The 17,994-nt window shown below is 41.9% G+C and overlaps 1 protein-coding gene across 5 annotated transcripts in view; it reads right to left on the bottom strand.

Annotated features, from left to right (window-relative positions):
- The window catches only part of PLCH2 (phospholipase C eta 2), a 518,781-nt gene that overhangs the window by 81,099 nt on the left and 419,688 nt on the right, over window positions 1-17,994 (bottom strand). For all 5 annotated transcript variants that reach the window (XM_069948824.1, XM_069948825.1, XM_069948829.1 and 2 more), the window contains 3 exons: window positions 14,199-14,319; window positions 9,933-10,104; window positions 2,892-2,999 (listed from right to left, as the gene is read on the bottom strand). In XM_069948824.1, the coding sequence (XP_069804925.1) occupies window positions 2,892-2,999; window positions 9,933-10,104; window positions 14,199-14,319 (401 nt within the window). The remainder of the gene's footprint in view (window positions 1-2,891; window positions 3,000-9,932; window positions 10,105-14,198; window positions 14,320-17,994) is intronic.

Genomic DNA, 17,994 nt, shown 5'->3' with positions numbered 1-17,994 from the left:
ACCACAACCCCAGTTGATTTCTTTAAAAAAAAATGTTCAGGTCTGGTACGCATTACCAGGTCAATGACTTGTGGGGAGTGCTTAGATAATTTAAATAGTTCACCTGCTGTACAGATAAAATAGGTATATATTGGTACATATACAATAGATCGGGTATATCAGCGATGGCCAGTAACTGAACATCAAGTGTATGGTTTAGTCAGACAAAGGATTTACGACTCAAGCAGATAAACATATACATTGCTACAGCAGAATAATTATTAGATGAGCTCAGGCAGACACCCATCCCCCCCAATGTATTTCACGTTCATCCCGGCAGGTCATAGAGAGGAAGATCTCCTGCCTTACAAAAGAGCTTAAAGGATCTATGTCCTATTGCTAATTCATTAAGCCACCCGCCTTTCCTGTCAACTCGAGATCAATCTAAGGCGAGTTCTGCTGCTGGAGGGATTTGTACAGAACACAGAAACGCTGCAGGAATATGATGGGCCTGGGTGCAAAGAGATGGGCTGCGGAGATAGGGAGGAGGGGGCCGAGCTGGAAATGGACCGCTCTGTATACATGTATTACCTATACTACTATCTGGGAGATTAGTATATGCATTACTATATATAACAAGCTTAGCTTCCTTAGTGTTACCTTGTCAGGAGGGACTTTTCATAGAGCACCATATAGTAAAACTTCCTTATATCTACGTATGAAATCAGAGACAATTGGAGGTTCAGTATGTGGATATAGGGGTGGGATATTGCTCACCCCGGTTATAAGGCTTGTTGTGCATGAGCCTGTTTTATGGGTAGCAGAGCTGAAGCCAAAGGGGAAAGTGCTTAATCATGGCTTTAAGTGTACAAACACACACGGCTTATACGCTGCGTATTTACTGCAGCAGATTAGATCTAAATAACTGAACACAGTATCAAATGTGCTGCGTATCTGCTGCGTGTGCTGGTGGAGTACTGCAGTATGTGAACACACCTGACCAATGAAAATAAATTCGGTCAGACTGAATAAGGCCTCATTCACACAGCATCAGGATTTGTAAGCACAAAACAGAAGAAATGCAAATGTTTCCATATTAGTGTCCTACTGCTGTGTTCAGCTAATCGATGAGAACTCTTCACCTAGATGTGCAAGGGTCAATGTATTAATGGATTACATGAATACACAAATAGATCAATCTACTGTGCATGACATTGTTGTGTTCTATTCGTGAGCAACATGGAAAACTGAGAACTAGAGGGCAGCAGAGAGCTTCTCTACAGTGCACTACCCCAGCAGGATATATTACTACACTATGATGGGGCGCTCAATGGCAGCCAGCAGCAACTTTTTTGTTTTTTTGGTAACAATATCAGAATCCTATTAAGATTTTAAAAGTCGAGCTAACTGATGTGTCTTTTGCTGATTTGTGGGTGAAAAACCTTTCATGCAAAATGGTGGACACAACGTGGGGTAGTGCCAGAATTTTCAGTTGTTTTATTACATACAAGTGTTATGTGCAGATTTTACATTGAGTAGAAAGGGGTGCTAAATAATGGAGTTCCAATTATCTGGAGATGTTTAATAGGAATCTGTCATCACCCCGACCCCAGGTGCTGAATTTTAAAACTACAGAATATAATTTCCTATTACAGCGTTAAAAAAAAGACAGATGTGAAAAAATCCCACTGATCAGACTCAATGTCAAGAATTGAGAAAGAAGTTTGTACAATTAGTTTATATTGCTGAGCCACACTTAGCTAGGCTGAAGCACACAATTATAATCAATGGTGTGATGCTGGGCAGCGCCGATCAATTCTCTTCCATTGATTTTAATGGTGCTGCATACTTGTTTGGGTGCGCCATCACAGTCCTCATCAGTGAACTGAAGTAGCTGCTCACTAAAGGAAATGGCGCAGGTCTAAGCGTCTAACCATTCTTTGTATGTGTGTAAAACAAGCTTTACAACATCTATTCTGTGAAGCTTGAAAATACTCAGAGGTAGAAGGCTCAAAGCAGAATCTACAACACAATAACGGTCAACCAGTTAGATAGGGGATTAACTTTTGACATGTCATTAGGAATGAGAAAAGTTACTGATCACAGTGGTTCTCACTGCTGCGGCCCATTATAGACTACAAGGCTAAAGTGTCAAAATTACCAGGCCGCCGAGAAGTGGATCATACTGCCGCGGCGCTTTCTCCCCAGCTGTATCTTCAGATCGCAGCAAGACTCTTTGTGACCAATAACTTTTAACATGTGGGATAGTGATATTTTACTCAGATTGTGCAATTCGTGGCAAAATAGTGCTAATTAAACATTACGTGAAAAGTCAGAGTCCGCTCTGCGCGTCTAAATAAGCCTTTAGTCACTACAGGCCAGAAGTGACACCTGTATAACAGCACAAGTATGTGACAAAAATCATGACCCAAGGTGAGTCCCAGACCATACGGGGCTGTTAGGGCTTGTTCATTGAAGAGTCGCATAATTTATCTTCAAAATCTGACTTTGATTTACATGAGGATTTAGATACAGATTTTAACAATTTCAATAGGAGAATCCATGCAGAAATATACAGGAAAGTGACAGGTCACATTTCTCCACACTGAATAATCTGTGGATGTTCAAAATTGTGCGGATATTTCAGAAAGGCCTAAAATTCCTTTTGAAATTGTTTTTTTTTAATGCTAAACCACATTTGGATGTGGAAATAAGCGTGAAATCTACATCCAAATAAGTGTGCATTCAAGTTGTGTGAACATACCCTTAGAATTCATAAAGGGGAACAGCTAAAAATGTACACTGTACTGATCAATGAGAATTTTTCTCAGCTTGGCCTGTGTGCGACATTACTATTAGAGTATTCTGTGACCTACGTCCCATAGACAGTTATATAATCTTATCTTACATACATCGCCATTAATCAGCTTGCAGTCATCGTCTATTTCATCGGCACTGTCTTCATCCGAGACTTCCCCTTCTTCTGCATCATCGCTAATACTGGCCGGGAGCTTCTTCCCCTAAAACAATAAAAAAATAGATAATAATTTAATGTTATACTTCTCTTCACCATATTTTACTATACCATTAGAATACATAACACTGTGAAAAGAAACCATCGCGACCCTGACTGCTGAGGTGGTGGTCGGTTAAAGGGTTTGATCATTTATTGGATGCAATGAAACCAAACAATACAGCCTTGATAGGTTATTGTATAGATACCCTAACGGGTTATCACTTTCATGCTGCCTAGGGTTGTCAACAGGGTCGTACCCAGTAGCCTTACCCCCCAGTAGCCTTGTTTTATAGATTCTATACCCAAACGGAAAGAAATCTATCAGTCAAGGAAGGCTGGTGGGGCAGGAAGAAGCTGCCATGACCGCCCTGATGACTTGTGCTTGACATAGCAAGTGATGACAGGTTCTCTTTAAGCTGAGGTGCACCTGACCTGGTGACAAAACGAAATGGCTTCCTTTGCTATTAAAGGGGTTAACCCAGTGCTACAAAAACATAGTCGCCTTTGCCCCACTCTTGTCTCTAGATTGGTTGGGGTTCGAAACTCAGTTCCATTGAAGTAAATGGAGCTTAATTGCAAACCACACCTGAACTGGAGGCAAAAGTGGCCATGTTGTTGTAGCGCTGGATAACCCCTTTAACAGATTACATTAGCAAAATTATTTACATTTATTGTAAAAGTTCCGAAGAGAAAAATGTAGCCGGCAAGAACTTAAGATGTCTGTACTATCATATCCTCTAAGCAATTCTTAAAACAAAATAATAATGGCTCTCAAGGGTGAAGTAAGTAAGTAGTTTGTTTTCCTCAATATGTCTACATGTAAGGTTCTGCCGTCAGGGGAGTAATTGACCTTTCACATAGTTCTTGGCAGGTGTAACGCTACACTAGATAATGACCTGGGTTCACTGTTCGGGGGAAACTGCGATTAGACAGCTCCATTAATTAGACATTGTCGTTCTATTCCTTCTCGCGAATGACCTAGAATATCAATTCCAAAATGCAGGAGACAAAAATTGAGCATAAGTGTTAAATGAAGGGTTGTGTACACGGCGCAGCCTGAGGCATCCCCTTTCATTGTCATGAAACACGACCCAAGTCACAAACACATTAACAAATTCTCTCCGAAAATGGAAATTCATCAGTTTACTGCTGCTTAACCAAGCAAACAGGAGATAAAAATGAGGATTTCTGTGGTGTTTAGAAGTTTAGTGGAATTATACTTGACTGGCTAAAATTTGTTTATACAAACACACAAGGTACACAAGGAACGTCTAGATAACTCCACATGAAACAACCAAGTGGTGTTGATGAGGAGTTTTTATAATTCTTGTAAGAATTGTAGAACATGAAAGGCTATGACTATGTACTTTTTGCTATGTGTTCGAGCACACCGGTGTGGTTTTCTCATAAATACAGTAAGCCCTAGCTTGATTTTGCAGTCTTTTTGGAGTAGGCTTGAAATATAAGACCTACATCAAAAATAAGTTCTAGATCCAGTCAGTACCTCCATTGTTAGATTATGCCACATAACGGAGATGGAGAATAGGTGTACGGTATCACTTATCCAGGCAGGATGCTTGGTATACTCTGGTGTCCAGCGCTGAGCGGCTCTTTCAGCAATTCCCCAATGAAGATGGGAGTCGTAGTCTTGATTCCTTCAACTACTTTATTGTATTATACAATAAAGTAGTTGGCGCAATCAAGACTACAACTCCCATCTATGACTCAGCGCCGGACACCAGAGTATGCCACGCATCCTGCCTAGATAAGTGATACCGTACACAGATTCTCCCTACCGACCCGGTCGGATCCTCTGGTGGGCAGCGGGCAATCAAAGCATCTGGCGGTGTCGGGCTTGAAGCACGACCCGCGAAGGTTAGCAGTACCTATTCACCAATATATTGGTCAATCTACCCTGCAGAGTTACACTACGTAAGCCTTGCGCTGTGTCTTTTCTTTTTTCTAGGAGATGGAGAATACGCATACTGTAGCTCTCAACCATCTTGGAGAAGGAGACCACTACCTCCCGCCACGGCAGGGCAAAATCCTCTCCGCTGCTTCGGAGTCTGCCTCTTGAATTCCCAGATTTGGGCAGTCTTATCTCTAACTGGTATACTGTATAGATAATGGTACAATTTTACCTTTAGCCAACATGAGTTCAAAAAGCAAAAAGGTACTTTGTGGTGTACAAAAAAAGAAACCGTGAAGGACTTGCAGGGCAAAACTCTCCCTGCTTTCTGCATTTGAATGAATAGTGGTTTTCTCTTTAAAGCCTAACTGTCATTTCAGAGTCATTTTTCTGAAAACATTAAGGGTGCCTTCACACCTACCAAATCGCAGTAGAAAATCCGCTGCGGATCCGTATCGCATTTATTTAGTTAAATCCGCTGCGAATCTGTTGCGGATCCGCAGTGGATTTTCTACTGCGATACGGTAGGTGTGAAGGCACCCTAAATATCAACAGTTCAAGCGATTTAAAGAAACTCTGTAATAGGGTTTATGTACTAAAAGAGTTTCCTTCTGTAGTGAAAAAGCAATCTCCCAGCCTCCCCCTCACATCAGATGAAGCAGGATTTCTGTGTCCATTATGTGGCTATGGAGAGGGGAGGGGCTGTTAGGAGTGACTGAGCATGGAGGATTTCTGCAAATCACAGCACCCTGTAATCTTCTCTCAGTAAGTTCATAGATAAGCACTGAACTTTCTGACCCCAGAATCCTGCGGTTTAGGTGCCCAGAGAGTCTAGAAACAGCTGACCTTCATGTCACCTCTTCTTGCTCCCTCATCTCCCTCGGCCCCTCCCCCCTTCATAGGCTTACAATGGAGAGAGCAGAGCCCGTCTTCACTGGCTTCTCTGTAATGAAGACGTGTTTGCCTGATAATGCACAGATAAGAAGTCAGGGGGGGGGGGGAGGCTGGGAGATTGCTTCTTGAGTACAGAAGGAGGCTTTTTTGGCTGATAAAACCTATTACACAGTTTCTTAAAATCGCTTATACTACTGATTACTGCAATAAAAAAAAAAAACATGACAGTTACACTTTAAGCATAAATGTGTTTATGGAATAAAAATAAGATCTACCTAGGAAATAAACTTTAGCCCTTTTTTCGGAGGAAAAAAAATAACAAGAGACCTGGTCTTATTTTTTGAGAAATACAGTACTGTAATAACATTTATTACTGTCGTTTTTTGGTACATTTCTCTGCAAGATCATATACCCCTAATGTAAGTATTAAGCCCTACATGGGCCCTCCTCAATGCTGGAATGAAATTCTGCACTGCACTCCTCACTGCATTCTGACTATATGGAGACCATCTATGTACACCATTCCGAATATAGCTAATGAACTGAAAAACACACTAAGGCTTGGTTCAGACTTAGGGGGGAATTTAACATTCCTTGTACCACCGCAGAGTGACATTATTTTATTAATAGGGGGGTTTGTGCAATATATATATATATATATATATATATATATATATATATATATATATATATATATTTTTTTTTTTTTTTTTTTTCTTGTAAAAAGAGGCTTGAGCAAAAAAATGCTGCCAATCACCCTTGTGCAGGGAAATACCCCCAACACTTCCACAACACTTGGTCTCTAATCACAAGCTGAAATCCAGTGATCCTACAAAAAATTAAATGCACAAAAACTATATAGGTGCACTCAACTTTATCAAGTTCTCAACTTTTCCTAAATCTTATTGAGAAGACTGAAACGTTGCATATGTTGGGTAAATAAACTAAACCACTTTATTCACATATATTAGAGTGCCACCTTCTTCCTATTTTGTGTTTCAACGTTGGCACCTGGGTCTGGTACCACGAGGCTGCGCACCCTCCTTAGCTTCAAGCCACACTGTGCCGTTCCGTGACTTGGATTTCAGTATTTATCTACATAGATTAGAGAATTAGATAGAGATAAAACAACAGTGTCTCCTTTCCCCTGTACTACTCAGAAGACACAGTTGTTTACCTACCCATGGCCAGGTGATCATTGTGTAATATCACTGGTGGGTGACACTGGAGGTTACAGATGAGGTGTTACAACTTCCTTGGTAACAGATGAGAGGAAGATCATGTGACCTTTGTCTTAGAAGGGAAGGAGAGAGCAGAGGAGCCGAGACAGAGTGGACAGGAAGTGGGGATTTTCAACAGCTTCAGGGGGTGAATCAGGAAAAAAACTATTACAAACAAGCTTAGATTATAGGTGGGGATTACACAGGGTTAAATCCTTTTTATCCAGAGTTCCCCTTTAAGGATAAGTTTTTGATCATGTTTACAAAGAAGGGCACAAAATGTTAGATATAATAGATGAAATATTTTTATCCTACCCTTCAGCTCACTGCTTCTGGAACGCTGGACACTAATAAATAAATGGTTCTTTATACTGGTCAGGGGTGAATCTGGGACACTGCATTATCCTTACAGACAGTAACCACTAACAACAACGTATCTGTGTGAACTAGAGTCAATCTGCCACTGGTAAAGGCTTGAAGTACAAAATCTAATCTATAGCAAATCTCCAGATTTTTGATATCCCATTTGTCTGTCAACATAACGACCCATAGTAATGCACCTCAACCACAGGACTGCAGCGTTAATATAGGGTGATGAAAACCAAGCATCATCTGGGAGGTTATATCTCTATTAAGTCGATGACAAAACTGGGACTTCTCACACAATTAAGACACTCCATGTGACAAGACTACCCCATTAGTGTTTAGCTTTAAAAAAAATTACGTTGACATTCAGCTTTGACTTGGACAGTACAAGGGTTTTATTGATTGTTTGTATTGATCGGGATGTCACACGATGAGTTGTATGATTTAGTAGGTCACTTGGGGGAAATTTAATGTAGATAAATGGAGCCAAGTAATGAAACGTGTAAACAATACTGGAAGGATCCCATATTTTATCGGGTTTATATGCACTTTTGTATGGCGTTAGACCATATATTAAGCACAAACTATGCAAGCGATGGTTAGACTTGGCAACTGGATAACAGAACGGCAAATACTCTGTTGTAGATAACACCGAGAACATAGGCCTATTCTAATACAACCACATTTACTGTAATGTACGTTATATTCCTAAAATCCAAGTCCTGTTGGATGAACAGGCAAACGCTCCTTTGCTGATTCTCCCCCCCCCCCTCCCCCTGATGGACCACAAACCCATCAAGTGTAGTCATAACCGGCAAAAATCTTCTCCTTTTTTTAAATCAACTGGTTTCAGAAAGTTATACAGATTTGTAATTTACTTCTTTTTAAAAACCTCAAGTCTTCCAGTACTTATCAGCTGCTGTATGCACTGCAGGAAGTGGTGTTTTGTTTTAAGCCTGAAAGTGCTCTCTGCTGCCACCTCTGTCCGAGACAGGAATTGTCCAGAGTGGAAGGGATTTTCTATGGGGATTTGCTACTGTTCTTGACCGTTCCGTCTTAGGACATACAGCAGCTCATAAGTACTGGAAGACTTGAGATTTTTTAAATAGAAGTAAAATACAAATCTATATAACTTTACAAAACCAGTTTATTTGAAAGAAAAATAATTTCGCCGGAGTACCCCTTTAACAGCAAGTGCTCATCAGGAGCACTTGCAGGTAAAGGGATATATGCAGCACCCTGAAGGACACTAGGTGCTGCAAATGCTGATGGCTCAGGGGCCCCAATGTATTGAAGGAGTAGGTCACTGGGCCCCCTGATTCAGCTGCAATGGTGGTAGTTACGCCCCTGTCTCCAATAGGGGATGCACAACTTATAATAGTAGCCATGGACTGGTTGAAGGATCCAGCAATAATGTGTTTGGAATTAGTCTATAGAAAAGAGTTGTTCTGGTTTTGTAAAAAAAAAAAAATGCTGTGCTCATACTGTAAGGTTCCTATTCCATGAATCGATAATGCGCCCTGTCTTAGCTGACAGACCACTTAACCAATCACTGGCCAGGACTGCCGCGGCCAGTGATTGGCTGAGCTGTCTGTCAGCTCAGACAGGCCGCACTGAAGCTGCTGCTGCGTGCGGGATCGGGAGGAAGAAGGAGCGCAGGACAAGACCTGCAACATGTGTAGGTAATGTTTGGTGTTTAAACAAGGGCTGCAAGGACATCGGTAACAATGTCCCTGCAGCCCTCGCTAAACGATTATCGAGCAGTGTAATAGGCCCAGTAAACGAGCGTCGATCTAGCAGCTTGGCACTCGTTTACGCTATTGATCAGGCCCCCATTGGCCCATGGGTCCGACTGCTGGGGCCCCCTGAGATCTACCCTATTGTGTGGATATTGTGGATAGGGCATAACATCTCCAGATAGGAATACCCCTTCTGGCGCAATGTAAATGGCAGTACCAGAGACCAGTATGTACAGAACAAACCCAATAATGTGATGGGAATTAGATACAAACACTCTTACTCATTGAGACGTATGTTTTTGTCCTTAAGGTACAGTATTATAGAAGGGATGTAGTGAAGATATTCAACTTTGTCAGATCAATGGGCAAAAAGACCTGAAAAGTGACAGACACTAATAACCCAGCAATATGTCTCATTTTCTCTCCCCGCTCCTCTTGGCAGCTCATAGAAGGTGCAAAACGTAGCAGGGGGTGACGATGGGAAGACGACACCTGTCAGGGTAAGGAGAAGTTAACATTTCTGATCCATACACTGATGGGGCGAAATGAAGGCATTAAAATATATCTGTCACATCTTGTTTCATCCTACCCTTGTTCACACTATGCTTTCCAGGATCAATTACTGTATATATCCTCTAATAGGACTATATAGAGGCCATGGTTCAGCAATGGGAACCCATATCAGAGAGAAGCAGGCGGCATATAGGAGACCTAGGAAGCTAAGACAACTCCGCAATTCCTTCCATAGTACAGACTGATCCTTCTACAGTTATTTATACATCCATCCAATTCACTTTGCTGGCATTTACCTTTACTAATATCTTCCCTTTCAGGATTTCTGGAGAAGGCAGCTTTGTTGAATCCCCATTAAACACATCGGAAAGATCTAACTTGTCTCCGAGGATTTCAGTCAAATACTGAGCCATTTTCTTCTGCTGCACCACACTACAGTGATTTTCAATGGACAAGATGACAGGATAGCTGTGAAGGCAGAAGAAATGGAAAAGCTGTCACATAATAAATCCTTTTATTCAGACTAAAGAACAATGAGTGTGTCAGCAAAATACAAATAAATCTGTTTTTCCCCAGACAGTAATTTTATATTATGTTATAATAAAATAAGTGAAATCTTTCAGCTTTGACTACAGGATGGCTTAAAGTGGACAGGCACCATGGATAAGTTTGGCAGACAGTTCTTCTCCTGACCGCCCCTTACATATGTCCGTTTTCCTGACCACCCCTTACATATGTCCGTTTTCCTGACCACCCCTTACATATATCCGTTTTCCTGACCACCCCTTACATATGTCCGTTTTCCTGACCACCCCTTACATATATCTGTTCTCCTGACCACCCCTTACATATATCTGTTCTCCTGACCACCCCTTACATATATCCCTTCTCCTGACCACCCCTTACATATATCCATTCTCCTGACCACCCCTTACATATATCTGTTCTCCTGACCACCCCTTACATATATCTGTTCTCCTGACCACCCCTTACATATATCCATTCTCCTGACCACCCCTTACATATATCTGTTCTCCTGACCACCCCTTACATATATCCATTCTCCTGACCACCCCTTACATATATCCGTTCTCTTGACAACCCCTTACATATATCCGTTCTCCTGACCACCCCTTACATATATCCTTTCTCTTGACAACCCCTTACATATATCCGTTCTCCTGACCACCCCTTACATATATCCGTTCTCCTGACCACCCCTTACATATGTCCGTTTTCCTGACCACCCCTTACATATATCCGTTCTCCTGACCACCCCTTACATATATCCGTTCTTCTGACCACCCCTTACATATATCCATTCTCCTGACCACCCCTTACATATATCCATTCTCCTGACCACCCCTTACATATATCTGTTCTCTTGACCACCCCTTACATATATCCATTCTCCTGACCACCTCTTACATATATCCGTTCTCTTGACAACCCCTTGAGCATCATGAAAACCAACAAACCTGACCTGTTACTTTTCCCAACCGCTGCAATTAGGTAAAAACCAATACTTGTGTAAATTAACGGGTCTGGTCAACCTTTTTCCAAAGTTTTGCTCTGCTCATGTTTCTACATACAGTACATACATAGTCAACTATGCTATTCAATACAGAAGCACCTGTATATTAAAATATACCATACAGTATATTTTTCTAGAATCAGTGTGCCACTGTATTCCTATAACATCAGGACTTCCATCGGGATGTACATCATGAAATGCTCTTAATGTAGACCTCTGCCTGTGCTGGGACCAGAACCTACAGAAAGCCATTGTAGGAATATAGGCCATCTGACGGCATGACAACCCATGTGGAAGTTGTAATAGTACATATTGGTTATCTTCAAGATTCATAGAGAATAGTGAAGGAAGAGCCGAACAGAGTCTGCAACAACTTATCAGAAGAGGACATGTCAAGGTCGTCCGCAGCTCTCCACACACACAATAATGGTAGGGTACCATTCAAGATTTCTATGCAATTCATTCACACCTGTTGCCGGGTTCAAGGTAACTATATGAAGCTCCTGTTCGGATCTTATAAAAGGCAAAATGATAAAACACAAAAAGCCTTGATACATATGTCACTAATGGGAAAACAAAGCCCCAGAGGGAACACATTGATCAAAATGCTGAGGTGAAAAACAAAACCTGAGCGCTTATATTGATAATCGCTGTAATGGACATAGGTTGTTATTGAACCCCGCTACCTTCAGACAATGAGCTGCCGGGAGCGAGAGGTCAGTAGCGCTGTACGGAATCAGACATAAAATCCACTCTGGAAGTCTTTAATTGAGACTCACACAGAGATAACTGTGCACAAAATCAATCCAATAATTCCTAACAACTTGATGTACGGTTATGTTATGGACTAACGGAAGGAGAACAATGTCCAGTTTTCTGCCGCACGACGGGGGACTAGAACACCAGTGATTACTATGGGGGGGGGAAGAAAGGTTACACTAAGACTAGTGATAACCATTAGATGGCTGATAGAGATAACCCCCTACAAAAAAAAAAATACAAAACATGCAATCTTAACGTGAGGAGTCTGAAAGAGCATGAAGAGTGTTATTTATCAAACAAAAACAATAAAGATGAGTGTTTGTGGCAGCGCTGATACCAGTGCTTTTCTTTCGTCTATAAACTTCATTAGGGTATATCCACACGGAGTAATTCTCGATGAATACCCTGTGCAGAATCCGCCACTCGTTCCCGCGCACTCCCGCTGCCCTCTCTTTATAGACTCCATTATATGCTCTTGCGGATTTCGCTGTCCACCAAAAGAATTGTCTTTTGGACAAAGGAATCTGCCCGAGCATATAATGGAGCCTATGGAGTCGTCTGAGAAGCCAGCGGGAGTGCGCGGGGACAAGCGGCAGATTCTGCATGGAGTATTCAGCAAGAATCACTCCGTGTGCATATACCCTTACAAAAATGGGCCCCAATTCTGGTTTTCCTGGTAAGCACACACAGGCTTGACAACACTCCTGTTTTTTCTACTCTCTCTCTAGCATACTCAAGAGATGACTGGGGAGAGTAATGTGTCCTGTATGTATGCCAGGTTTTATCTGTGAAAGGATGCATGTTTTTTGGCTTTTTGACTTTGTGCTCTCTACTTTTTTTTTTTTTTTTATGGTTTAGTGGGAGGGCCTGGCTTCCCAAGTCTGACAGGTTCCCTGTAGTTCACTCCAGAAAACAGTGGAAATTATAAAGCTATACAAATGAACATAGCCAGTGAAGAGTAGGATAGTCAAAGCAGCATCAAATTTATTCCAGCGTACTCCAGCGTGGGGGCACTTTTGTGCTGGGACCGGGGACGAGGTGGCCGAGGGAAAAGACGTCCACTCACCTCCCCGGTTCCAGCGGCGGGTCTCGCCTCCTTCACTGACTGGCTGAGCAGACCTGAGACGTCATGTCTTGGGCCCGCGTCAGACACCCGGAAGCGGCCGGGAACCGGGCACCGAAGCCCCACGATGCAGGACTCGCCGCTGGAACCGGGGAGGTGAGTATACATCTTTTCCCTCGGCCACCTCCTCGTCCCCAGTCCCAGCAAAAAAGTGCCCCCACGCTGGAGTAACACTTTAAAAAGGTAGCTTAATAGGGTTTAAACAAAATAGATTTTTACCTTTTTATATCAGAACTAACCCCAATCTATGATGTTTTATAAAGCCCCAGTCAAGCGCTGTGTAGAAGGGCTTCTAAGCCTATGATGGGGAACATCGCAGAACAGACCCGCTGACAGGTCCTCCTGGCGATTCAACTATTTATGAACCTGACATATGTTTGACATCATATTGTGCCAGCGCCAATGCCAGTCTGATGAATGCTTGGCACGCAGGATGGATAATTACAGGATGCAAGACACTTGTTTACAAACCAACAGCGCAGCTGTCTACAATGTGTATTCCTGCTACTTGCGTGGAAGGTCAAAATCTTGAGCTTACATATAATCTCAGCCCGGCGGGTCACACCGCTTAAATAACTGTTAAAGTAACAAAAAAAAATTAAATCTGAGAAATGTATTAATGTGAAACGTGGCACACGCATTTTGCAGGTACTTCTTTGGTTATGTTACTAGATGCATCATACTGTATATGGATTAAAAATAAATACCCCCCCTCGAAAAAAAAAAAAAAATTGTTTTATTTAAAAATAGTTTTTTTTTTAGATATTGTTTTGTGACTCATCAGGATCCAACTATCAGCAAAAAAAAATCCTGATCACATCTACACTGTCTGACAGTTTCTTCTTGATCCTAGAGGGAAATACTAAGAAATATGTAATAACAGCAGGTGTCTATTTTATAGTATCCAAGGCAAAGAGCACTTTTTTTTATTTAACACCTTACGCAAAGAAACGTCCACCTGCCTTGTCAGATCCATTACAAGCTATTTATATAATCACACACAAGTGATGAATTGGCCATCCATAAAACCCATACAGCATCTGAAAACCTTCTGAGCTGCAAAGTGGAAATATTTCCCCAACCAAGTGTTATAAATCAGGTAATTCTGCTCGAGAGAGTGCAGATGTGTCATACAGTACTTACTCATTCTTGATGAAGGCATACTTGTTAATCGTTTCAATGACGTCCTTGAACAAAATTTTGGAAGTCAAGGTGTATCCATGGTGAACTATTGGCTCTCCGTCTGGTCCATCCCAACAATCAACTTTAAATAGGGGAGGAAGGGGAAAAGAATTTTTTCAGAAATGTTTCCATTGAAAAGCATCCTGTCTAGTTATTCAAAATCGTAATACACAGCAATGCTGACGGGAAGCAACTAAAGAGAACATTATATAACCAGGGGTAGAAAAAAAATGGCTACCTAAGGCCTTGTGAATAGCAAGTGCAACATTTACAATAGGGATGTGGAACCTTCGGCCCTCCAGCTGTTGCAAAACTACAATTCCCATCATGCCTGGACAGCTTTGGGACAGGCATTTCCGCCTGTCCCATAGATTCTATCCTATGGTCAGGAGAACTTTCCCGTCCACCGACAGAATTGACATGTCAATTCTTTCGTCGGACGGCGGAATCCATCTGTGCATAGAATAGAGTCTATGGCAAAGGTGGAGATGCGTGTGGCAGCGAGCGGGGACGAGCGTCGGACTCCACTGGACGTTCTCAACGTGAATTCCTCAGTGTGATCTAACTCTTACACCATTTCAATGGGCTTTCTGTAATGCATAAGAAAGCTGTGTACTCCAGAGATGCAACAGCCTTGCAAGCAACCGGAAGAGGCTGAAAGCTAGCTCTTCTAAAGAATTTACAAGAGCTTAAAGGGGTCATATAATTCCCTCTGACAGCCATGAGTACTGAGCTATCGTGAGGCTTAATTCCATTGTTCTCCTAGACTGCTGATGGGGGTGATTTGGCGGATGAAGTTTGACCCACGTCTCCCCAACATTCCGATCCTGAATAAGAAGCTTGTGCTGATGACACATTCCCTTTAAATTATGCATTTGCAAAGCTGACACCTAGAAGACAAAGGGTGACATCTTCATACAAACACTACAGTCTTCAAATAACTAGATGAAAACTATACACCAGCTTACCGAACTTTATTATCTCATTAAAGTAAATTTTACATAAATGTTTGATAGGGCTGTAATAAAAAAAATTGTGAATAATACCGACAAAAAAAAAAAAAAAAAAAAAAAAAAAAGTTGCTTAAAACAATTGCACTTTCCCAGCTAGAACAGAAGATGAGATTATCCTCTTCTATAGCAGTAGATAAATAGTCTCATATTTGCAATGCTACCGCGTTCCAAAACGAGAGCGGCACAGGCACTATCCGCAGATCTGCTAAAACTAACATTTGCCAAGCTACAAAGGCGGCTATTTTTCTTAAGAAAACTTGATTTACTCTGAATGTATTTAAGGCGACACCACTTTACTGCTTCAGTCTTTTATCACTTTCCTTGGGAAAGATGAAATGTGCAGGTCACCTGGAAACAAACACTTTGTATATGTGGCTTCAATTTACGGAAACATTCATTTATTGTCAGCCGAGCTGACTTGAAAACAAAGATGTCTCTCGCTCATTGTAGTTATTTGATCTTCCCCTATTCCATAAAGATATCGCAAGAACACTTAGATTTCAAAAGACATAGAAAAGGTGCATGCTGTTATTAATTAGACTCCTGGAAGACTTCAAAAGTTGACTTTTGAAGGTTTCATCTTTGTGGAGATATGTAAATGCATTGGGGACAAGTAGTCACTCAGCCAATGCATATGTCACAGAAGTGGCCTATTAGATTTTTCAGCACTGACTTAGAAGGCGCTGTCTGGTTTAGAAAATCCACCGTCATATACTCTGATACTCTGTTGGGGAATTCTAAATGCCCTGTACCAAGACAAGAAGTCAGCAGTCAGAGATAGTGTGGAAATGAGAAGCTGATGGACCTGATGACTTCAGGCAGCATGAAAGTAATACCAGGTAATCGACAAAGGGTGATGTCCTGCCCGGCATCTTTATCTATACGCTAAAATGAAGCAAAACTACAAAAAGAGTAAGGGCGCGATGAACAGTGTAGACCAGCCTTGATCTGCTCGATCGGCACTCACTTCACTGAGTCTATTAATGATATATATATTGTTAGTGATTAGCGTGGTATAGAGTATCTGTGCCCTAGGCCTGCAACACATCTCCGTTCCTCCTTCCCACCAGTAGTAATGCACCAAGCAGGATTTCTCCTAATCGCCACTTGTGTGAACACTGCACGTGTTGGATCGTTAAGGCACATGTGCAGTGTTCAGACAAGTAATGAAAAGGAGAAATCCTGTCTGGGGCATTCCTAATGATGAGGAGAGCAAGGAGAAGGGATGAAGAGTGAAGAGACGGTGTAGACACTCTAAGCCACGCCAATTTGACACGGGGCTGCCAATTTAAAAGTTGTTTTTTAGGACAATAACTGCATCACCTGCCGAACGGACCCCAGGACAGATCTCAGATTAAAAGCAGCTATCCGAAGGTACAAGCAGTTTGGGGGGCAGATTGGGGGTACAGAGTCGCTTCAAGGGTTAAGTAATAAACTTCATACATAGCTGTCCATGCTCTTCGTCTCGGCCAGAAATTGGGTGAGTGACCTGTCACTTTAGAGACCGCCTCAGAAGTTCCAGTGGCGGCTGTATGGAGCGAGCAGAAGCTAGGAGAACACGGGGGAGCGTGGACAGGTATGTGTAAAGGTAATTATTTTTTTACACATTCATGAGCCGTCAGTCACGCATCACTATTACACGTAGCGATAGAAATGTAGGTTAAGTAGAGCACATACATGAGACTGCCAAATTTGACACAGTTCCTCATGGACGTCTGATGGGTAAGTTAATATCTATCGGTTTGGAAAGTTTAATGTGTAACTGGATTGAAAACTGGCTTAATAATCGTACCCAGAGAGTGGTGGTCAATGATTCCTACTCTGAATGGTTCCCGGTAATAAGTGGTGTACCCCAAGGGTCAGTACTGGGCCATCTTCTGTTTAACTTGTTTATTAATGATATTGAGAATGGAATTAACAGCAATGTTTCTATCTTTGCAGATGACACCAAGCTTTGTAGTACAGTACAGTCTATGGAGGATGTGCAGATGTTACAGGATGACTTAGACACACTGAGTGTTTGGGCGTCCACTTGGCAAATGAGGTTCAATGTGGATAAATGTAAAGTTATGCACCTAAGTACTAATAACTCGCATGCATCATATGTCCTGGGGGGAGTTACTCTGGGAGAGTCGCTGATGGAGAAGGATCTGGGTGTACTTGTAGATAATAGACTACAGAACAGCACACAATGTCAGTCAGCTGCTTCTAAGGCCAGCAGGATATTGTCATGCATTAAAACAGCCATGGACTCTTGGGACAGGGATATAATATTACCGCTTTATAAAGCTTTGGTGCGGCCTCATCTGGAGTATGTTGTCCAGTTTTGGAATCCGATTCATAAAAAGGATGTTCTAGAGCTGGAGAGGGTACAAAGACGGGCAACTAAACTAATAAGAGGAATGGAACATCTTAGTTAGGAGGAGAGATTAAAAGAATTACATTTGTTTAGTCTGGAGAAGAGACGTTTAAGGGGAGATATGATTAATTTATTTAAATATATAAATGGCCCCTACAAGAAATATGGGGAAAAGATGTTCCAGGTAAAACCCCCTCAAAGGACAAGGGGGCACTGCCTCCGCCTGGAAAGACAAGGGGGCACTGCCTCCGCCTGGAGGAAAAAAAAGGTTCAATCTCCGGAGAACTGAGAACTGTGAATCTGTGGAACAGTCTACTACAGGATCTGGTCACAGCAAAAACAGTAGAGGGCTTCAGAACAGGGCTAGACAAGTTCTTAGAGCAAA

Source organism: Dendropsophus ebraccatus, chromosome 12 (genome assembly GCF_027789765.1).
Source record: "Dendropsophus ebraccatus isolate aDenEbr1 chromosome 12, aDenEbr1.pat, whole genome shotgun sequence".
NCBI lineage: Eukaryota > Metazoa > Chordata > Amphibia > Anura > Hylidae > Dendropsophus > Dendropsophus ebraccatus.
This window is presented reverse-complemented; position numbering and strand designations above follow the sequence as displayed.